Source organism: Scyliorhinus torazame, chromosome 14 (assembly GCF_047496885.1).
Source record: "Scyliorhinus torazame isolate Kashiwa2021f chromosome 14, sScyTor2.1, whole genome shotgun sequence".
Taxonomy (NCBI): Eukaryota; Metazoa; Chordata; class Chondrichthyes; order Carcharhiniformes; family Scyliorhinidae; genus Scyliorhinus; species Scyliorhinus torazame.
Genome location: NC_092720.1, coordinates 57,987,254 through 58,010,777, shown reverse-complemented (window position 1 = coordinate 58,010,777; position 23,524 = coordinate 57,987,254). Strand labels below are relative to the sequence as shown.

At 44.1% G+C, this 23,524-nt stretch overlaps 1 protein-coding gene across 11 annotated transcripts in view; it reads right to left on the bottom strand.

The window, feature by feature from the left end:
- Positions 1-23,524, bottom strand: part of LOC140389755 (eukaryotic translation initiation factor 4 gamma 1-like) — a 163,418-nt gene that overhangs the window by 112,325 nt on the left and 27,569 nt on the right. For 5 of the 11 annotated variants that reach the window (XM_072474244.1, XM_072474243.1, XM_072474238.1 and 2 more), the window contains 5 exons: positions 17,260-17,325; positions 14,072-14,171; positions 12,934-13,047; positions 12,747-12,836; positions 10,473-10,505 (listed from right to left, as the gene is read on the bottom strand). In XM_072474244.1, coding sequence (XP_072330345.1) covers positions 10,473-10,505; positions 12,747-12,836; positions 12,934-13,005 — 195 coding nt within the window. In that variant the 5' untranslated portion in view covers positions 13,006-13,047; positions 14,072-14,171; positions 17,260-17,325. Of the gene's footprint in view, positions 1-10,093; positions 10,209-10,472; positions 10,506-12,746; positions 12,837-12,933; positions 13,048-14,071; positions 14,172-17,259; positions 17,326-23,524 lie in introns of those variants that run through there. The other 6 variants (XM_072474248.1, XM_072474245.1, XM_072474239.1 and 3 more) reach the window with 4 other exon arrangements.

Genomic DNA, 23,524 nt, shown 5'->3' with positions numbered 1-23,524 from the left:
GTAGGAGCATGCCTTCAGTTCATAGAAATGCTGCTGTGTGGTGTTTCAGAGAGTGGAGGCCAGGCAAGGAACATTCGACGGCCCAGTCACTTACGAGATGCCAATGTAGGTGAGCTCCCAATTGAATTTGAAAATTAACTGCCACGTTTTAGCAATCTTTAGATGTGGAGCGCATGTTGGCATGGCATGAGAAGGTGCACAGTTGGATGGAATTTTGAGAATCGGAGGGTTGTTTGATAATCCTGTCGTTGCTTTGGCCTTTCCAAGTGATATAGATGTTATTATCCTGGACTTTTCTTCCTTGTGATTATGCTGTTGATATCTTGTGGTCTTTTCCCCTAGCAAGGGTAAGCAGGGTGTGAGCATGAGGGCAAGGGTCATCGGTTGTTTTAGCAAAAACCGATTTGAGTCACGTTATATGTAGTTGCAGTTTTGCTCCTTTTTTTTTTATAAAATAAAATGTGCGGTAATCTTTGCAGTTATGAGGAGAGTGTGCATTTTAGACACCCCTTATTCTTGGGACATCCCTTCTTAGTTATTAGGAATGTGCTGACAGGATGGGTCTTTTCTTTTGATGCGTTTGAATATCCTTGGTTGACAGGACTCCTTTGTGCATGAGGACCTGATGCTGAGCAGAGACCTGTACTGTGGTTGGAATCCTGTGCACATCTTCACAAATTAGGTGGCGGCTGTGCACTGGAGGAATATGGACCTTTAGCTGGGTTCTAGTCCTCTTTTATCCTGTGACCTTCTGCTCCTGCTATTTCTCCATCTTTTTTTTTTAACGTTTCAATTTTTTAAAAAACCGTTTCAATTAGGTTGTTGGGAAGCACTGACCATATTCAGAATCTATAGCTGCTTGTCCTCTGCATAAATGTGAAATGATGATCCTTCTGTTCTGTGCCCGAGTTTGGGGTTAAGTTGCGTTCTGTGATATGTATAATCCCTTTGGAACAGGGTTCTCACTTATTTTCTTTGTATTTTTCCCTTGTTATGGTGGATATAAAGAATTCATGATTGGTTCCTGCAGGGATACACTGGTCCGTTGTCCATGTGGATGAGGTTGCGGTGTGTCATTGATACCTCTGGTGCTGGAGAGCAGGTGACGTGCACCAAAACATGATGTGAAGATGTAATCCTGAACTCATGGCTGTTGCAAGCAATCGCCAGGAGGGAAGGTGTGCACCATTTTACCATGTTTTCATGGTCTTATCCTTTTCTCCCTGGTGGTGTGTATGGGGGTGTCAGGTTGAATCTAATTATTGTATTGAACCAGCTATATTGCTATTCTCCGGTTCCCCCTCTAAATCCATGCATGTTGAGACTTTATTTTCTTGCTGAGCTACATCATTCCTGTAGTTTTGTTGCACTATTTGTTAAATGTAAAACTTCAATACATATACTTGAAAAAAATAAATTCACAATGGTGATGCGAGTGTAAGCAAGGCCAGTTTTTTTTGGGCAGGGCCAGCTTTTAGCGCAACCTTTTGAACTTAACACAAAAAGACCACCGAAACGCAATTTGCTTTTGGAATTCTTTGCTATTTTGCATTGGTTTGGTCAAGCAAACTGCATGTTGATACACCTGTATAACCTAGTGGAAATTTCTGTCCAATAAAGCTAAATGGCCACATGATCAGATGTTTGTTTAAATTTTTTTTTTTTTCAATTCCAATTTAACATGGCCAATCCATCTACCCTGCACATCTTTGGGTTGTGGGGGTGAGATCTACACAGACACGGGGAGTGTGCAAGCTCCATACGGACAGTGACCCAGGGCCGGGATAGAACCTGGGTCCTTGGCACCGTGAGACAGCAGTACTAACCGCTGCACCACCATGCCACCGATGAGGAGATTAAAGTAATATCTTCAGCCTGCAAAACTGCCACTGTACTAGAATGGAAATTATACACCGCAAAATTTAGAATGCACAGAATGAAAGCCTAGCAAATCTTGATTCATGTAGGTACAACTGCCGCCCATCCCTCCCAATTAAAAATGTACTACAACCCAAATTATTGAAGGATACCATTAACTACAATCAAAACAGTCTTTAAAGTCAAATTTTACATGAGACGCTGATGATGAGTTCATTACATCACTTTCGCCAAAACATCACTGTAATGATCCTATTCTGGATCAGATTTGGTATTTTTGATTTCCCTTCACAACAAATCCAGATGGTTGAACTACAGAGGTATGACCCCCACCTTATAACTGAAATTCAGATGTTACCTCTTCATAAGACATCTCCTGATCACATGGGATCTGAACATGTCCCAAACTAATAAGTTGCATTCTTTGAGTAGGCCACCAGGCTGCCTATTCTACACATGATCAACCAATAACTTCACTCCATTTCATCGGTCCATAGACATGCACAATAGCCCCCACAGGGAACTTGATTTTCAGTATGGTTTCAAGTTGAAAATTACCTTAGGCTTTAATTTTGTTGCATCAGCCTTGCAGGCTAGTACTGCCATGGATCTTTGTTGTCTCGTCTTGTGGTTTTCATTAGAACAAATTTTGAATCTTTACATTCTACAGTTCAGTCGCTGCACATATCAAAATAATGGGGATTTGTGTTTGTTTTTGCTGCTCTGAGGAATTGCTGTATACTGGTCATTTTGGCAAAGATCGTAGGTTGTCTCCGAGGAATCTTGGTTTTCTGATGCAACAATGTTGTTCCATAAAGCAGCTACACCAATTAGCTGTTGCTCTGAAACCTCTGTTGGACTCGGTTTGATTTGGCCAACTTGAGTGTTTACATATTGCATTCTGGTGACGATGTAATAATCAACACTTTTAAAGGACACATTCCAAATACATATTTCTCAAGCTCAGGCCAGTGGCTGGTGCCCATTTTCATGATGCATTTAGTCTTGGAAGCCTTCTTCAGGGTGTTATTCCACCTCCCAGTCTCGCACCAGTCTTTCACTGACATTGAATTTCCTTACTGAAGCACCGTTATTTGATGAGTTAGAAAATGTTACAGCATTGTGTGAAACCAGCATCATACTGTGAGTGTCTTAAACTCCCATGTATGTGTCTTCTCGACAGCAAGTCCCATATAGCCAACTTTATCCCGTGCACGACTTATGTGCCAACTTACAAGTGAAACATGCAGTCCTGAGGTGAAAAACCTGGGCCCATTCCTTTTTGTTTGTATAAATTTAGAGTACCCAATTATTTTTTTTTCCCAATTAAGGGGCAATTTAGCATAGCCAAACCACCCAACATGCACATCTTTGGGTTGTGGGGGTGAAACCCACGCAGACACGGGGAGAATGTGCCAACTCCACACGGACAGTGACCCAGGGCCGGGATTCGAACCGGGTCCTCAGCGCCGCAGTCCCAGTGCTAACCACTGCGCCACGTGCCGCCCATTCCTGGGCCCACTCCTAATGAGAGCATAGCATTTCTTAGCAGAAAGGGTGGGGTTGACTTATACATCAAGTATAGGTCGGATTTTTGGCACTGAAAAAGAGAGGTCATCTTGTATGCCAAGTTAACTTATATGGCACAATCTCCGGTACATGCAAGAATGCCAGCATCAATCAAGAATGAAGCAACACAGGGCAGCACGGTGGCGCAGTGGCAGCACTGCAGTCTCATGGCGCTGAGGTCCCAGGTTCGATCCCGGCTCTGGGTCACTGTCCGTGTGGGGTTTGCACATTCTCCCTGTGTTTGCATGGGTTTCACAAAGATGTACAGGGTAGGTGGATTGAACACGCTAAATTGCCCCTTAATTGGAAAAAATGAATTGGGTACTCAACTTATTTAAAAAAAAAAAAGAATGAAACACCGCCAAAAGGATAACTAGTTAGACAAGATTTTATTTTGACAAATTTAAAGTACCCAATTCTTTTCATCACCCCCCCCCCCCCCCCCCCCCCCTCTCCCCACCCAAATTAAGGAGCAATTTAGAGTAGCCGATTCACCGCCACTGCACATCTTTGAGTTTTGGGTGTGAGACCCATGCAAGCACAGGGAGAATCTGCAAATTCCTCACAGACAGTGACCCGGGGCCAGGATCGAATCCATGTCGTAAAAGGGATTGATAAAGTAAATGTAGACCAAATGTTCCCCCTTGTGGAGCAATCCAGAACAAGAGGTCACAGATATAGGTTGAGAGATGGTAGATTTAAAAGAGATGAGGAGGCACTACTTCTCGCAGAGGATGGCGAATTTGTGGAACTCCCTGGCCCAGTGCGGTGGAGTCCAAATCATTAAATGGTTTCAAGAGGGAGATAGATATATTTCTGATTTAAAATTGGATTAAGGGATATGGGAAGCAGGTAGAGGTGGCTTTGAGACCAGGAAGAGATCAACCATGATCCGATTGAATGGCGGAGCAGGCTCAAAGGGCTGAATTGCCTACTTCTGTTCCTAATTCCTATGTCCTCAGCGCTGTGAGGCAGCAGTGCTAACCACTGTGCCACCCAACTAGTTCACACGATGCATGCACTCAATTATTGTAAATAAAACTGCAAAGCAATGTCCAAACTGATTTATTTTCAACAACTTCCTACTGCCTTGCTGGCTTTAGCGAGAAACATTTGGTAAAATACAGAAGCCTTAAAGAACATAGAACATAGAAAATACAGCACAGAACAGGCCCTTCGGCCCACGATGTTGTGCCGAACCTTTGTCCTAGATTAATCATAGATTATCATTGAATTTACAGTGCAGAAGGAGGCCATTCGGCCCTTTGAGTCTGCACCGGCTCTTGGAAAGAGCACCCTACCCAAACTCAACACCTCCACCCAACACCAAGGGCAATTTGGACATTAAGGGCAATTTATCATTGGCCAATTCACCTAACCCGCACATCTTTGGACTGTGGGAGGAAACCGGAGCACCCGGAGGAAACCCACGCAGACACGTGGAGAACGTGCAGACTCCGCACAGACAATGACCCAATCCGGAATCGAACCTGGGACCATGGAGCTGTGAAGCAATTGTGCTATGCACAATGCTACCGTGCTGCCCTTAAGAACAAATAAATATACACTATATCATTTTACCGTAATCCATGTACCTATCCAATAGCTGCTTGAAGGTCCCTAATGTTACCGACTCAACTACTTCCACAGGCAGTGCATTCCATGCCCCCACTACTCTCTGGGTAAAGAACCTACCTCTGATATCCCTCCTATATCTTCCACCTTTCACCTTAAATTTATGTCCCCTTGTAATGGTGTGTTCCACCCGGGGAAAAAGTCTCTGACTGTCTACTCTATCTATTCCCCTGATCATCTTATAAACCTCTATCAAGTCGCCCCTCATCCTTCTCCGCTCTAATGAGAAAAGGCCTAGCACCCTCAACCTTTCCTCGTAAGACCTACTCTCCATTCCAGGCAACATCCTGGTAAATCTTCTTTGCACCTTTTCCAGAGCTTCCACATCCTTCCTAAAATGAGGCGACCAGAACTGTACACAGTACTCCAAATGTGGCCTTACCAAAGTTTTGTACAGCTGCATCATCACCTCACGGCTCTTAAATTCAATCCCTCTGTTAATGAACGCGAGCACACCATAGGCCTTCTTCACAGCTCTATCCACTTGAGTGGCAACTTTCAAAGATGTATGAACATAGACCCCAAGATCTCTCTGCTCCTCCACATTGCCAAGAACTCTACCGTTAACCCTGTATTCCGCATTCATATTTGTCCTTCCAAAATGGACAACCTCACACTTCAGGGTTAAACTCCATCTGCCACTTCTCAGCCCAGTTCTGCATCCTATCTATGTCTCTTTGCAGCCGACAACAGCCCTCCTTACTATCCACAACTCCACCAATCTTTGTATCGTCTGCAAATTTACTGACCCACCCTTCAACTCCCTCATCCAAGTCATTAATGAAAATCACAAACAGCAGAGGACCCAGAACTGATCCCTGCAAGTTAAAGAGACTTATAAAAAATCTTCTCCACTAGGTTATATGTGCTATTAAACTATTAACAAGCCTCAATTTTCCATGCAGGAACTCAAAATAATTGAGTGACATCACTGACGAATACAAATATACAAGCAACTTAGAGACAGCCTTCCAGGTAACAGCAAATCTCTTCAATTGCAGTTATTACAGAACCTGGATGTTTCTCAAGTATGCGAAGTAGGCAGTTTATTATAATTTCCAAATGAAACCATATCCCAAAGAATGAACACCAGGGGCAGGTGTTGAAAAAAAAAATCAATGTGCATTTTAAAACATTGGGAGCAGGGTAAAAGCTCTAAAACATTTTACTATTTCTGTAGTAAGAGATTTGGTATTGGATGAAGAAATATTTTCATTAATCAAAAGTTTAGATGTAGTATGAGTACTACAAGGTTCCAAGCAATAATTCTTTTTCTGTCCCAAGACTGGACACTTTCAAAACCTTGATCAACCATTCCCTCATACTGCAACTGAAACGTTTCTTAAAAAATTACTTTTGGCTTCCAGAGATGCCAACCAGCACATCAACAGTATGAGAGGACCATCATAAACCTGACAGTGGGTGTTGATAAACTTTTGGGTAAAAGCGGAAGCATTTTTAGAATTCATCAGCATAATGCAAAGTTATTACTTCACTAGAATTAACATGCAGCATGATATGAACTTTCAGTGTAAGTTTGCTTCAAGTTACCATATTCATATTGCCAGGTTAGCATGCATCAGTTAATATTTGTTCCACAGCTGCTAGGTATCAAAATATTCCTAAGACTGCATTCCCTACGAGACTTGTTCATCACAAATATGCTAAGACTCAATGCCACAAATAGAACATGGAATACTCAAATCTTCCGAAATAGTGGAATGCTTAAATTTATTTCGAACAAAATTTGTTACGAGATTTCAGGGTACAGGGGGAACTTCACTATTTACAGTGCAGGAGGCCATTCGGCCCATCAAGACTACACTGCCCCTTGGAAAAAGTACCCCACACAAGCCCACGCCCCCACCCTAACCCAGCAACCCCACCTAACCTTTTTGGACACCAAGGCCAACCCACCTAACCGCACATCTTTGGACTGTGGGAGGAAACCGGAACACCCGGCGGAAACCCACGCAGACACGGGGAGAACGTGCAGACTCCGCACTGGCAGTGACCCAAGCCGGGAATCGAACCTGGGACCCTGGAGCTGTGTTACCCACTATGCTTGTGAGCTGCCCTACGTTCCCAAGGTGGATACCGTGCTGCCCTATGTTCCCATGTTGATACGGTGGATTCAAAGCTGGCTGAGCTGAAGGAAACAGACAGTGATGACAGACGGCTGCTTTAGTGACTGGATGCCAGTGGAGTACCACAGGGATCTGTGCTGGGTCCCCTATTATTCGTCAATTATATAAATGATTGGATGACTATGCGGGGGGTAGGATCAGTAAGTTTGCGGATGACACAAAGACAGGCCAGGTGGTTAACTGTGAGACTGAGAGTTTTGAGTTGCAGGAATACATAGACGGGATGGTCAAATGGGCAGGAAAAAGTGACAGATGGAATTTAATCCTGAAAAGTGTGAGGTGTTACACTTTGGAAGGAAATATTCAATGAATGGCACCACACTGGGAAGCCCTGAGGAACAAAAGAGACCGTGGCATGTTTATAAATATATCTCTGAAGGCAGAAGGGCAGGTTAATAGGGTGGTGAAAAGGGCATATGGTACACTTTCCTTTATCAATCGTGGCATAGATTACAAAAGCAAGGATGTTGGAGTTATATAAAACATTGATGAGGCCACAGCTGGAGTAGCGTGTGCAGTTTGGGTCGCCACATTATAGGAAGGATGTGATTGCACTGGAGTTGGTGCAGAGGCGTTTCACCAGGATGTTGCCTGGGATGGAACATTTATGATATGAAGAGAGATGGATAGGCTTGGGTTATTTTCGACGGCGCAGAGAAGACCGAGGGGCAACCTGTGTACAAGATTATGAGGGGCATGGACAGGGAAAAGTTGTTCCCCTTAGTTGAAGGGTCGGTTACAAGGACACAGGTTCAAGGTGAGGGGCGGGAGGTTCAGGGTATTTGAGGAAAAACAATTTTAGCCAAATGATGGTAATGATCTGGAACGCACTGCATGGGACAATGGTGGAGGCACGTTGCCTCACATCCTTTAAAATGTTGAGCACTTGGCACATTCGAGGCTATGGGCCACGTGCTGGCAAATGGGATTAGGATTGACAGTATAGGTGCCTTTCAGGCGGTGGCGCAGACTCGATGGGCCAAAGTGCCTTTTCTGCACTGTATTTTTCTGCGATTCAGAGCGGTTCGTGCAAACATAAAAGTACACATATTCCAGGAAGTTCCAGTCACCTTCTAATTATGCCTCCTTGCCCCAGTGTCCAAAAATAATTAGCACAAAGAGAAATCTCATCATTATCTCACTGAAAAATTATGATTAAAACAAAAAGTACCTGGCATGCTTACAATGCTTAAAACAAAGCAAGCTGCCTTTATTCAATTTTCTCAATTGTAACTCGTAATGCAGCACTGCATAAATACTGCCCACCGCACTGCAGAATATACTCTGTAAAATACGTTTTCATTTGTTCACATCAATATTCTCTTAAGCCAATTTGACAGAATGGTTAAATGTGTCCAAAAAGCAATAAAACGTCAAGACATTGAAAATTCAATATTCCAGACTTTGCTAAATGAATTCATATAATCTTGAAATTGCCATTTTTTCCTCAATAAATATTTTTCTCCAGAAACGCAATGACAAAATGTATAACTTTTCTCACTACAAATAACCAAGGTAAGTTTATTGTTTCAGACCCTCTAAATAAGGATACAGGACTATACTTGACGACAAGGTGAGCCATGACAACATTTATATCTTATCCCTCCTTCTACCCCACTAAATATTCAATCTGAAATCCACAACGTTTTATAATTCTTCAATTCTTTAAAATAATGAACTTTACAATAGGTGGCATCCAAAAAGGCATTTTCTCTACCAATTTTCATTTCAATATCCATAGTCATTTGTAGTTACTAGCCTCTCCAAAGTGATATTTATACAGCATCTCTTAATGCCAACCAGTCCTGCTCACAATGTTGATATAAACTCTTTTTCATTCTGGGTTGCTTCAGATTTTCAATATGCTGCAAGTTCTTGGGCTTCAGTCACCATGAGATATATTTTCCATAGAGATACCATGCAAAAGCTAACAGGGACACATTATATCCGACTGCACAAGCATAAGGCACTTCATAGAGGCTGGACAAACAAGTGGAAAAATTGATGCCAACTGCAGTAAACAGCTTTGTTCACTTTGGTCTGGGATTTGAACCAATTTTTTTCGTTTCATTCCACAACTGTCCACTTGTCTTGAGTTGGAAGCACACTTGCCTCCAAATCTTACGGTAGTGGATTCAAGCTGCATTCCAAATATTCAGCACATAATCTACACCAATATACTAGCAGATCATCACTGAGTGAGTGATGCAGAATAGGTGCCATGCTTTTGTTGAGCAATTTAGTGGTTTAAATGACAATAAAATGTTTTGGCAGAATTCTGGTCTATTTTCCTCCATCAACCAACAACAGATCAACTGATCATCCAATCGACTGCTCTTAGTGGCATTCAAGGTGTGCAGAAATGCTTCTGTATTTGGCTACATAACGATCACTGAAGTAGAAAACAATTTGTCATGAAGCACCTTCGGATGAGAGTGATGCAGCAAGGTGCAACATAAATCCAAGTTCGTATTTGCAAAGTGGCAGAGAAATGAAGCATCAGTCAATAGGAATGCACTCTACTGCTCCAGCACTTTGTCATTTAAATAGTAATTCTCCAAACATTAATCCAGACTCTCTTGACTTTTAAATCCCAAATAGCTCAGAAGGATAGCTTGAGAAAAAGCAGATTTTAAATCAGCAAGAGCCAGGACAGAACTTAGGAGGAAGAGGTGCCGATTACATTTTGCACTGCTGGAGGATCAGAGTGCATTTCTACACTCAGCTACTCCAGTGCTGCTATATTTAAATGACTTTCCCTCCTGACTCCCTACTTCAGTCTAAGCACCAACTGCTGATTTCAAATTTGTAGACTGCCCGACAAGATCGATGAAAAGCAATCAGCAGCAGGAGCCAGGACTCACGTTGAGAGGGTGAGTTGCCATTTAAGTATCATCTCACTGGAGGGCTGAACAACAGCTGTCAGCAATGTGCTCATATGGTGGTGCAGCTGCTGGATCCATCTTTCTAGAAATTGCTCTGCGAGGAAGAAATCTGAATGAGGGCATCACCCAAGTATGACTTTTATTCCTAAAGTCCTGTCAACAACCACCTCCCCTTTCAATTTTCAGCAGGAATATAATGGTCCCATCTTAAATGTAAGTATATAAAATAAGCAAAAAGAGAGGGAAGTGAAATCCAGACATGCACTGAAAGCCATATTTTAAATCTTGGTACATGTAAATTTACATGGAATTGCATGAGTGGTATGCAATTACATAAGTTCTGTTAATTGGTTAGTACCTGCTGATGTAAAGCTCGAGGACCTGCAGCAAACTAGGGAAGTAAGAAATAAAAGTCAAATTTAAGATTAGTCAAGTAGTCTCGATATACAGAAAAACAATCACAAGCTTCTCAGATTTGCCTTGTTAAACCTGAATATTTCAGGACTAATGATTTTGCAAGATAGTGGGAAAGAGAAACTATAAATTTTAAAAATCAGATTTCCAGCTTTCTCACATCCAGTTAACAGTGCTCACATGGAAATACCAACACCGTTGTACATGCTTCCATTAAGTAATTTAACACAGAAGAATAGATTTATATTTGTGCTGAATTATTAGATGTCTTTCCATATAACCAGGAGGTCAGCAGTTAAAAATATAGCTTTATGAACCTAACACTGAAATAACATTAACCAAATTATTCCTTCCCTTCAAGTCAATGACCATATTCAGATATTCTAAAACAAGACCATCATATGTTCTTTGCGCTCAGTCAACTACTAAATATCGTTGTATAATTTACAGGCAGTGAGATAAAAAAAGGTTGTTTTTCCCTTCAGAATTTAATACTCAAGTAGGTGTGACAAAAATAGGGGCTCTATTATCCAACATTTGTTTTGAATAGGGACCCAATGCTACTTCACTGCTAACCTAGTAACACAACGCTTTGGACTGGTTTTTCTCTCTGGCTAGATGCCATGTGGTCACTTATCAATCACTTATTTATACAACAGCTCCTCCTGCCCCCCCTAAATCAGAACTACAGACGCTTCCCTTTTCATTTAACTTTCTTCGGAATCACTTTTATTTGATGAAACTAACCAGATCCAATAACTCAGCTAATGAATGCATCCACCTAGAACACTCTCTAGATTCAACAGATAATAATCTCAGCATTAGCCCTAAAATAGTCTTGGCAGCCCCAGCAATGGAAGTTGTGTAAAAAAAATAAAAATCAGCCATGCTTCATACTCGAGGGTTGTTTTCTGGCAGTTCCCAATAGGGCAGAGTACGGGGATGGGGGGGGGGGGGGGGGAACAAACAACAGATGGCAGGCAGAGATCAACATCTTGCGTTAGAAGGCTGGACCAGTTATTTGCAACTGTAACTTAAGCATATCAACACTTGGGCAGAGTGGCAGAATTAAAGAATGGCCATTTGAATGAAATATTGCAAGGGCTGGAACCCATGAATTTAAATCTCAACATTGGTTAATTCCTTCAGAGGTGTGTGTGTGTGGGGTGGGGTGGGAGAAGAGATAGAAAAATAAGCTGGTAAAGAGGTTACGGTAATTATTGCACACTAGCTAACTTTTACATTAGTGAAAACTTACCCAAAATGTTTAGCTATATTGGAAACCCAAGTTGCCCAAATAGAATATTAATTATACTAATTCGAGAAATAAAGCATGTATTTCAGCATAGGCTTCAGCATTAGATTGATCTCACTTTAAAAATATCATTTGTTAAACAGCTAAGAAACCGCACCAATCACTTAGTATGCCCCAGGAGAATGGAGTTTGGACAATTTCAATTAAGCCATAGTGTAAAACAATCACAATAAATACAGAGTGACAATTTAATAGGCTTATTGCTATTTTTGAGTATTCAAAGCAGTTATTGCAACACATGCTTTAAAACATACTGCTGCCGAAAAGAGTAAATCAACAAATAACCTTTTAACGACCATATGCTGATAATTGATGCTTAAAAATGGCTTCAATGCCAAAACGTTTGACTACCATTTCCCTTTTAATCAATACGGAGGCTTCAAAATCTAAACTGGCAAGAAGAGGATAGGCAATCTAGCCCAATGATGAAATCATCAACTTGGCTTACAACAAACTATTCAAACATACTTGGCATGCACCTCTTCATCAGTTCTCTGCTGGACAAGCATGGAGAATTTAGAAAGACGGGATACAGAAATGTCTCGCCCTAGTAATTTCAGCCACTTGGCTGCCAATGCAGACTGCAGCATTAGGCAAGTCACAGAAAACACTACAAATTGTTCTCAATTCAACATGAAGAATGGTTGCAAATTTAAAAGCAATTAAGTATGAAGTGGGATGAGGGTCTATTCAAAACAATGGAGCTAAAATTAAATCAAATTTCTGAAGATTTCCCGTAATCCAGGAAAAAATAATTCTGTGCTGACTCTATATAGTAAGTTGGCTGAAATTGGTCAATTTTCAGAAATATGGCAACGATTCAGGAATACATGTTCTAACAGTTACAGAATATGTTCACAGTCAGTTTTACTGGTGATTTTTCCAATCAGAAACCTATCTTACCTGCCGTGGTTGTGGTTGAGTGTTCATTTGTGGAGTTTGCTGTGGTGCAAAAACTACTGGAGCAGTTGTCTGGCCAGAAGGATAGGCAGTCTAAAAGCAGTGACAAATCAGGTTAATGTTTGGGGGCACTGACAGTCAAGTAACATAACCTGTATTAGCAATTTTTTAAAAAGCAACTTTTATTCACCTGAGAAATTCCAGAAGGGGTGGGATGTGGGGCAGCTGGAGGTCCTCCAATAGGCTGGGGCCCTTTATTCATTTCATGTGGCACGGCATGTGGAGCCCCTACTCGTTGTGAAATCTACAGTCAAAGACAAGTCAAAGCTGTGGTACTGATCAACATATCTGGGTTTACAATTAAGAATACAAGAGAGTAAAGAATCTGATTAGGCCTAGCATCAGTTCAAGCCACAAAAGTGGTTTACTTTCTTTAAAACAGGCAAAGGGTCAAAATCCTGCCAGTTCAATAGATACTGACCAACAATTGTTCAAAATAAATATTCATCTTGAACAGTTCGATTTCAATTTTGTTTCCTATTTTATGCAACTTCTAGTTCAAGTTATCTAAAGCAAAAAGACGCAGACGTTTCAAAAATGCTAAATCAGGTCACAGTAAGGAAGCAAATGTACAATACTGGCCTTCTTACAGTGACCCCATTTTGAGCTTTGGTGATAATGAAGTTAAAGGGCCAATGGATAAAGCCACCATCAAAAATAAAGCAGGGTAAAGAGAGCATGTGTGGACAGGATAGTATATTCCACTGCAGAAGAGCTAAAAATTCCAGGTTTACGCAACACCCAGATTTGAACAAAACCGAATATGCCCAGCATGATTAATTTATTTCATTGTTTTCTTAGCTCTATTTCCCCCTTCAAACAGAAACAAATGATTAGTCTGAGGGGTTCACATAATTAGGAAAGTAACGATTATAAAAGTCAGCAATTATTCTACATTAATGCAAGACTTGAGAATTTGTCACAATTTTTCTATTTCAATAAAGTAAAATCATATCGGTCACTCAAGATCCTAACTCGGGGTTCAATTAAAATTACAATTTTCTTGCTGGGGCGGGGAAAAAACATGGAGAAAATATGAGAATAACTGTTCATACGCTGAGTTATAATATCCAAACATTCTTCCAAACCTCTACTCAACACAAGAATGATTTGGAAATTAAATTGAAAATTTTTAATTAACATTTTTTTATCAGTAAAATTCAAAGTGGGACACTACTGTAATTGAATGCACATTATATCATTACCCAGAACCTTAACCTTATTCCATTCATAATGGAAGTGAATGCAGTGTTCAGTGTGGAACTTACCCACACAGACCAAAAGTTCCCATCCCTGATCTGTACTCAGTTAGCTGACGTCAACTGAGGTGGCAGTTGAAGTGCTACAATTGGCCTCAGCACTCCTGGACTAGGGAAGTCGAGAGAAAAAAAGAAATCAGCTCAGCTAAATACTCCCATTCTTGATTGCTATCCAGTGACCACTGCTAGAAAATACACGTTTGGAGGACAAACTCAGCTTTGATACACCCAGCTGTAATGTTCTAATTATCAAGTAGTATCCTTGCTCATACAGTTCAACTATAGACACAAGAAAATACCATGTGGATTTCAGGCTAGGAAAGATACAGACTCAGTTGTGACATGCCACAGAGTGAAACAGCCTGCTGGAATCATACATGAAGAATACCATAAGGATAGGACACTAGAGAGTAGCCAACACCTATGGAATCAAATGTCACATACAGGCAACTGCATGGCCAATGAACTATTAAGTGTTGAAAAAGTTAAAATGGCAACATACAGGTTTATGAAGTGGGTAGGGAGTACACTCAAAGATGGAAAAATGCAGCCAGAATACAGTAGTTTTTAAACGTGGTTTCCAGGAGGGGTCAGATTTTGTTGTGCAATGCTAATGAAGGGATAGATTCCTATGCTATTGTAGCAGGTTTGCACAAATTGTAGGTTTTAAAAATTTGTTCACCGGATTTGGCCATCGCTGGCCAGGCTAACATTTACTGCCCATCCATAATTGGCCTCAAGGTAGTGATGGTGAGCCACCTTCTTGGACCGCTGGAGTACCATGTGGTGTAGGACAGCCACAGTGCTATTAGGAAGGAAGTTCCAGGAGCCCCAATAACAATGAAGGAACAGCAATATAGCTCCAAGTCCAGATTGATGTGTGTTTTGGAGGATACGCAGATGTCTGCTGTTCATCATCTACATGGCAAGTGGTTGTAGATTTGGAAGGTGCTGTCAAAGGAGCCTTGGTGAGTAGCCGCGTTGCGTTTTGTAGATGGTACATACTACTGGCACTGTGTGTGGTGATGGAGGGAGTGAATGCTTAAAGGTGGTGGATGAGGTGCTATTCAAGTAGGTTACTTTTTCCTGGATGGTGTTAAGCTTCTTGTGCTATTGGAGCTGCACTCATCCAGGCAAGTGGAGAATATTCCAGGCAAGTGGAGAATATTCCATCACACTCCTGGTGGTGGACAGGCTTTGTGGTGTCGAGAGCTGAATTACTCGTCCTGAATTCCCACCCTCTAACCTGCTCGTGGCCACAGTATGTGCGCACCTGGTCTAGTTTAGTTTTTGGTCAATGGTAACCCCCAGGATGTTGATAGTGGCAAAGTCAGCAATGGTAATGCCATCGAATGTCATGGAGACGTGGTTAGATTCTCTCTTGTTGGAGATGGCCATTGCCTACAATTGCTTTAGTCATACACAAATATTATTTTGGTAGCAGCAGTCTAAGTTTTGTACAATTACACAAGCCTACATGGCAGCCTCTTCAATAATACAGGGTTCGTCACAAACCTCAAGTTTAGTATTGCTGTGATCTTTCTCCTCTTTTGTCACTGCAACCCCTCCAAACCTACACATTCTATTCCTTTCCCTCAGGCTTATTCTAGATCATAAACGATTACAATGCAATAGAGTGTGCGATTCAGCTATGTTCATTATGTTTCAAGTCAACAACAGGTCTCTTTTCTAGCATAATACTTCTGGTGACTATTCTCCAAGATAAAACATATGCTCTACCAAACATGTCTGACAAAGACTGAACATCTTCATAGAATTAAATCAATAAGCGTGGAGTAATGTTTTTTTTATAAAAGGAAACAACTTTAAACGCATCCCATAATCAGAGTGTTTAAAATACATGAAAAGCAAAACAAACCACCACATTAAACAGAATGATTGTGCAACGACTAAGCACATTTTCATATCAAATGAAAATACTCAGGACAAAAATTTGGGTTGAATAAGGAAAAATAGATTTGGACTGAACAGTTTAAGTGGTTACTGCAGTCTTCAAAAGATAATGCTGAAAATAAGTTCATGTGCATCATTAGCACTCCGCTGCATACAACTATGGGAAGAAAAAAATAAGTTCTCAGAGCTGGACAATAAAAGCCTAACAGTGTGCTGGCAATAACAATTCCAAGTTTAACCCCAATTTTGAAATTCATCTTCTGTGGGAATATAATTATTGCATTAATTGCAACATTAGAAGGCATGGTTACACATAAATATAAGAGCGCTTTTGAAAAACTATTGCAGTTGTGACGATCAAACAACATACAATACAGGGGCAGCATGGTGGCGCAGTGGTTAGCACTGCTGCCTCATGGTGCCAAGGTCCCAGGGTCGATCCCGGCTCTGGGTCATTGTCCGTGTGGAGTTTGCACATTCTCCCAGTGTATGCGTGGGTTTCGCCCCCACGACCCCAAAGATGTGGTTAGGTGGATTGGCCACGCTAAATGGCCCCCTTAATTGGAAAAAATGAATGAAACAATTTTAAAAAACATGCAATACTACGATATAAATCAGCAAAGCTTCATTTAACTGTCACTTCGCGTTTTACCTCTTCAGGGTGCATTATTCCCTCCAACTGCCAACTACAAATGTTGCCATCTGCAGTCAGGCTCAGCAAAAGCAACAGAGCCATGGCTCTAGGCAAGTTTCAGTTCTCCCTTCCAAGAGGGAAATACTAACTCACCATCACCGGATGGTACCCACAAGTAACATCTCAGGGACAAAAATCAGCAAGAGAATGAGATTCAAACTCATCACTACACTATGAACAGTTGCCATATTTGAAACTAGAAGGGGCAGCACGGAGGCGCAGTGGGTTAGCCCTGCTGCCTTACAGCACAGAGGTCCCAGGTTTGACCCCAGTTCTGGGTCACTATCCGTGTGGAGCTTGCACATTCTCCCCGTGCTTGCGTGGGTTTCGCCCCCACAACCCAAAGATGTGCAGGCTAGATGGACTGGCCACGCTAAATTGCCCCTTAATTGGAAATAATTGGGTACTCTAATTTTTTTTAAATATTTGAAACTAGAAGTCAAATATTTTGCTTTATTAGGAATATAAACCATTAGAACTGTACAGTTGAAAAGATACAGAACCACTGGAAGTATGTTGCCATCAATACTTTTTAAAATGCAGTTCTTCCAAGTTACCAATCAAAAAGCCATAATAAAAGTGTACATACTGTGGTGAAAGGTCCTACAACAGGAGGCTGTGTAAAGAGTCACTCAGTGTTGATCCTCTGGCAAATCTGTGAAGCCAATGGTAAAAAAAAAATCTCATTTCAAGACATTAGTGCAGCATAAAAAAATGCATTCCATATAATTATGGATTATCAATGTTGAATGCTTCATAGTCTTATATACTGGTTCATTAACACTAAAATGTCACAGATCAAATCCATACTTTTCATGAGAAATAGAAATGTTCTCAATAGAACAATACTGAAGTACTGCTTCAACAAAACACACATCCACTCAAGTTAAACACCTGGACTGGAATTTTCTGTTTCTTTTGCACCCAGAGACACATCAATCTGGACATGAATCAAACATAATTTAAATGTAATATTCGCACCTTGAAGTTAGAAGACTGTGGGTTCACTCCAGTGACTCGTGTACAAAATTTTGTGCAATACTGAGGGAATTCTGCATTATTAGAGGTGTTGTCTTCAAATGATACACTAAACTGCTGCCCAGTTTGCTTGCTCCAATTTGTTTCCAACTTAAAACTGAAACCCAGTTATTTATTAAATAAAAACAGAAAATGCTGGACAATATCAGCAGGTCTGACAGATTAACATAGATTAACATAGAATTTACAGTGCAGAAGGAGGCCATTCGGCCCATCGAGTCTGCACCGGCTCTTGGAAAGAGCACCCTACCCAAGGTCAACACCTCCACCCTATCCCCATAACCCAGTAACCCCACCCAACACTAAGGGCAATTTTGGACACTAAGGGCAATTTATCATGGCCAATCCACCTAACCTGCACATCCTTGGACTGTGGGAGGAAACCGGAGCACCCGGAGGAAACCCACGCACACACGGGGAGGATGTGCGGACTCCGCAGTGACCCAAGCCGGAATCGAACTTGGGATCCTGGAGCTGTGAAGCAATTGTGCTATCCACAATGCTACCGTGCTGCCCGTGGAGAGAAAATGCGATCTGTGGAGAGAAAACGGAGAGTCTAGATAAAAAATGTGAGCTCTGCTCTCTCCAGAGGCAGTCAGTCCTGCTGAGGCTGTCCAGCATGTTCCATTTTTGTTTTAGATACCCGCATCCGCAGTAATTTGCTTTTATCAAAACAACTTGGCACAGTACTCCACAGCAAAGTCACTGCAAATTGAACAATTAGCTAGCAAAGGAGTTTGGGGAAGAGTGCCAAGTCAACGTAAATAATTTCCAGCCAATATTTGATAGGTACTACTGTAAAAAGTTTATTGTTCTGTGGCAAAATTTGCAAGAGATGCCCACTTTTCAGGCCCTTTAAAAATCAGATTACCATCCATTTTCCCCGACAGAGGAAACTTAAGAGCAAAATATGTAGCAACTGATCATACTTTTATTGCTAATTTGAATACAGATTTCATCAAGGTACCTTTAGAAATTTAGTTGTATGGAAAACAAAATCCCCACGAACAAATGGCACAAGAGGTTCGTCCAAACAGTGCCACATCTCAGTCAAGCAGTCTACCCAAATTTCTCATCACTTACAATTTCTCATCCCTGTTCAACTAATTGTAAGATTTTTGAGTTCTTAAGATGGTTCAGAAACATCAACTCCATTCCCCGCTCCACAGATGTTCAAAAAACTGCCAAGTACTTCCAGTATTTTGTTTTTATTTTAAATTTTGAGCATCTGCAGTATTTTGCTTTTAGGTTATGGGAAAGTTGTATTTTTTTTTTAATATGTTTATTTAAATTTTTCCAACAATTTTTAACAAACGTAACAAAAAGAACACAAACACCACAATCAAAAATAATAAACTACTTATACATTGGGTTTCTCCCGCATACATTAACCCCCCATATAACATTCCAAAGTGCCCTTGGGGGAACCCCCCCCCTCCCCCCACCCGCCCAAATACCCCCCCCAAAAGAGATTGCTGCTGCTGACCTCCTCCTAGCACTCCACGAGATAGTCTAGGAACGGTTGCCACCACCTGAAGAACCCCTGCAGAGACCCTCGTAAGGCAAACTTTATCCTCTCCAGCTTAATGAACCCTGCCATGTCATTTATCCAGGCTTCCACACTGGGGGGCTTCGCGTCCTTCCATAGTAGCAAGATCCTCCGCCGGGCTACCAGGGACGCAAAGGCCAGGATACAGGCCTCTTTCGCCTCCTGCACTCACGGCTCGTCCATTACCCCAAATAGTGCCAACCCCCAACTCGGCTTGACCTGGACTTTCACCACCTTGGGACATAGTCCTCGCGAAACCCCTCCAGAACCCATCCAGTGCCGGGCACAACCAGAACAGGTGGACATGATTCGCCGGGCTTCCCCAACACCTCCCACTTCTGTCCTCCATCCCAAAGAACCTACTCAACCTCACCCCTGTCATATGCGCTCTGTGAGTAACCTTAAATTGTATCAGGCTGAGCCTGGCGCAAGAGGAAGAGGAGTTAACCCTGCTCAGGGCATCAGCCCACAGACCATCATCAATCTCCTCCCCAAGCTCCTCCTCCCACTTGCCCTTTAACTCCTCCACCGAGGCCTCCTCCTCTTGCTTCAGCCCCTGGTAAATCGCCGAAACCGTGCCTTCTCTGACCCATTCACCCGGTCCTGAATCCTCTGTGCCGGGAGCAGCAGGAATTCCCTCACCTGCCGCCTCACAAATGCCCTCACTTTCATATACCTGAACGCATTTCCCGGGGGTAACCCAAACTTCTCCTCCAGCGCCCCTAGGCTCGCAAACGTCCCATCTATAAACAGGTCCCCCATTCTTCTGATCCCTGCCCGATGCCAGCTCCGAAACCCCCCATCCATCCTTCCTGGGACGAACCGATGGTTCTCCCGTATCGGGGACCAAACAGAGGCTCCCAACTCGCCCCTATGCCGTCTCCACTGCCCCCAGATCTTCAACGTTGCCGCCACCACCGGACTCGTGGTGTACCTTGTCAGCGAGAGCGGCAGCAGTGCCGTCACCAGCGCCCTCAGGCTCGTGCCCCTGCAGGATGCCATCTCCAAACTCTTCCATGCCACCCCCTCTCCCTCTATTACCCACTTACGGATCATCGCCACGTTGGCTGCCCAATAGTAGCCGCACAGATTTGGCAGCGCCAGCCCTCCCCTGTCCCTGCTATGCTCCAGAAACACCCTCTTTACCCTCGGGGTCTTATTTGCCCACACGAAACCCATGATGCTCCTACCTACCCGTTTAAAAAAGGCCTTGGTAATCATAATGAGAAGGCACTGGAACACAAAGAGAAACCTCGGGAGGACCATCATTTTAACCGACTGTACCCTGCCCGCTAGCGAGAGTGGCAGCACAGCCCATCTTTTGAAATCCTCCTCCATCTGCTCCACCAACCGCGTCAAATTAAGCTTGTGCAGGGCCCCCCAGCTCCCAGGATCCCCAAGTACCGAAAGTTCCTTTCCGCCCTCTTCAATGGTAGGTCGTCTATCCCCCTTCGCTGGTCCCCTGGATGCACCACAAAGAGCTCACTTTTCCCTACGTTGAGCTTATAGCCCGAGAAGTCCCCAAACTCGCTTTAGATCCGCATGACCTCCACCATCCCCTCCACTGGATCTGCCACACACAGCAACAGGTCATCCGCATACAGCGACACCCGATGTTCCTCTCCCCCTCGGACCAACCCCCTCCATTTCCTGGACTTCCTTAGTGCCATGGCCAAAGGCTCAATTGCCAATACAAACAACAAGGGGGACAGGGGGCACCCCTGCCTCGGTACAGCCGAAAGTACTCCGACCTCCGCCGATTCGTAGCCACACTCGCCACCAGGGCTCTATGTAGGAGCCTGACCCAACTAATAAACCCCTCCCCGAACCCAAACCTCCGCAACACTTCCCAAAGATCGAAGGCCTTCTCCGCGTCCATAGCTGCCACTACTTCCGCCTCTCCCTCCACCGATGTCATCATTATCACGTTGAGGAGCCTCCGCACATTAGTGTTTAGCTGCCTGCCCTTTACAAATCCCGTCTGGTCTTCATGAATCACCCCAGGGACACAGTCCTCAATTCTCGTAGCTAGCACTTTTGCCAGCAACTTAGCGTTCACATTGAGAAGCGAGATCGGTCTATACGACCCACATTGCAGTGGGTCCTTCTCCCGCTTCAGAAATCAGCGAGATCAGCGCCCCGGACATTGACGGTGACAGGGTCCCCCTCTCCCTTGACTCATTGAAAGTCCTCACCAACAACGGGCCTAGCAGGTCCACATATTTCCTATAAAACTCGAACGGGAACCCATCTGGCCCCAGGGCCTTCCCCGCCTGCATGTTCCCCAATCCTTTAACCAGCTTCTCCAACCCAATTGGCACCCCTAAACCAGCCACCTCCTGCTCCTCCACCCACGGGAACCTCAGTTGATCCAAAATCTTCGCATCCCCTCTTCCCACGCTGGGGGCTCAGATCTGTACAGCTCCTCATAGAAGTCCTTAAATACCTCATTTACTCTCACCGCACTCCGCACCGTATTCCCCCTGCTATCCTTAACTCCACCTATCTCTCTCGCTGCCACCCTCTTACGGAGCTGGTGTGCCACCATCCGGCTCGCCTTCTCCCCATACTCATACGTCACCCCGTGCTTTTCTCCACTGTGCCTCTGCTTTCCCTATGGTCAACAGGTCAAACTCCGTCTGGAGGCTTCGCCGCTCCCTAAGTAGTCCCTCCTCGGGGGCCTCTGCATATCTCCAGTCCACCCTTAAGATCTCCTCCACCAACCTCTCCCTCTCCTCTCTCTTCTCTCTTCTCCCTGTGGGCCCTAATGGAGATTAACTCTCCCCTGACCACCGCCTTCAACGCCTCCCAGACTACCCCCACCTGCACCTCTCCGTTGTCGCTGACCTCCAAGTATCTCTCAATGTACCCCCGCACACCTCCTCATCCGCCAATAATCCCCCCCCCATTATCAAGCTTCCTGCCTCCAGGTCCGGAATCCGACCCAGCATGTGCTTCATAAATCCAGCATCGTACCAGTTCGGGGCGTATACATTTACCAGTACCACCCACACCCCCTGCAACCTACCGCTCACCATCACGTATCGACCTCCATTATCCATTACAATATTCTTGGCCTCAAACGACACCCACTTCCCCACCAGTATTGCAACCCCTCTGTTCTTCGCATCCAGCCCCGAATGGAATACCTGTCCTACCCATCCCTTTCTCAACCTGACCTGGTCTGCCACCTTCAAATGCGTCTCCTGAAGCATGACCACGTCTGCCTTCAGTCCCTTTAAGTGCGCGAACACTCGGGCCCTCTTAACCAGCCCATTCAGGCCCCTCACATTCCAAGTTATCAGCCAGATTGGGGGGGGCTTCTCCCCCCCCCCCCCCGCCGACTAGCCATCTCCTTTTCTAGGCCAGTCACGTGCCGCGCCTCCCAGTCCCCCAGACGGCAGACTCCCGCCTCGACCACCTCTCCTATTTCCAGTTCCCCATTGGCCAATGCAGCAGCAACCCTATACACCCCCCCCCCCCCCCCCCCCCCCCGCTAGATCCATATCTAGCTATTTTGCTCCTCCCATAACACTCCCTAAGTCCTGCTGACCCCGGCCTCTCCCGCCTTCCCATCGACCCCCCCAGTGTGGGAATCCCCCTCCCCCTCCTCCCTAACAGTCAGTGTGCCGATCTTGGAATGTGATCCACAATCGCTCTGGCTGCAGCACACCGAACTTCACCCCTTGGCCCGATTAAAGCCAGCTCTCTTCTTGGCCACCTGTGCACTCCAGTCCTGGTAGATTCGGATCTCCGTGTTCTCCCACCTGCTGCTCCGCTCTTTCTTGGCCCATCTCAAGACACACTCTCTATCCATAAAGCGGTGAAACCTCACCACTACAGCCCTTGGCGGCTCGTTGGCCTTGGGTCTCCTTGCCAGGACCCGATGAGCCCCATCTAGCTCCAGGGGGCTCAGGAAGGCTCCCGCGCCCATCAGCAAATTGAGCATCGTGCTCACATATGCCCCGGTATCGGGCCCCTCCACTCCTTAGGGGAGACCCAGAATCCGAAGATTCTTCCTCCTCGACCTATTCTACAGGTCTTCAAATCTTTCCGCCCACCTCTTGTGCAGTGCCTCGTGTGCCTCCACCTTCACCGCCAGGCCCAAGATCTCATCCTCTGTCTCCGAGGCTTTCTGCCGCACCTCCCGGATCGCCGCCCCCTGGGCCCTCTGGGTCTCCACTAGCTTCTCAATTGCCGCCTTCATTGGCGCCAGCATTTCGGTCTTCAGCTCCTCAAAGCAGCGTTTAAGAAACCCCTGCTGCTC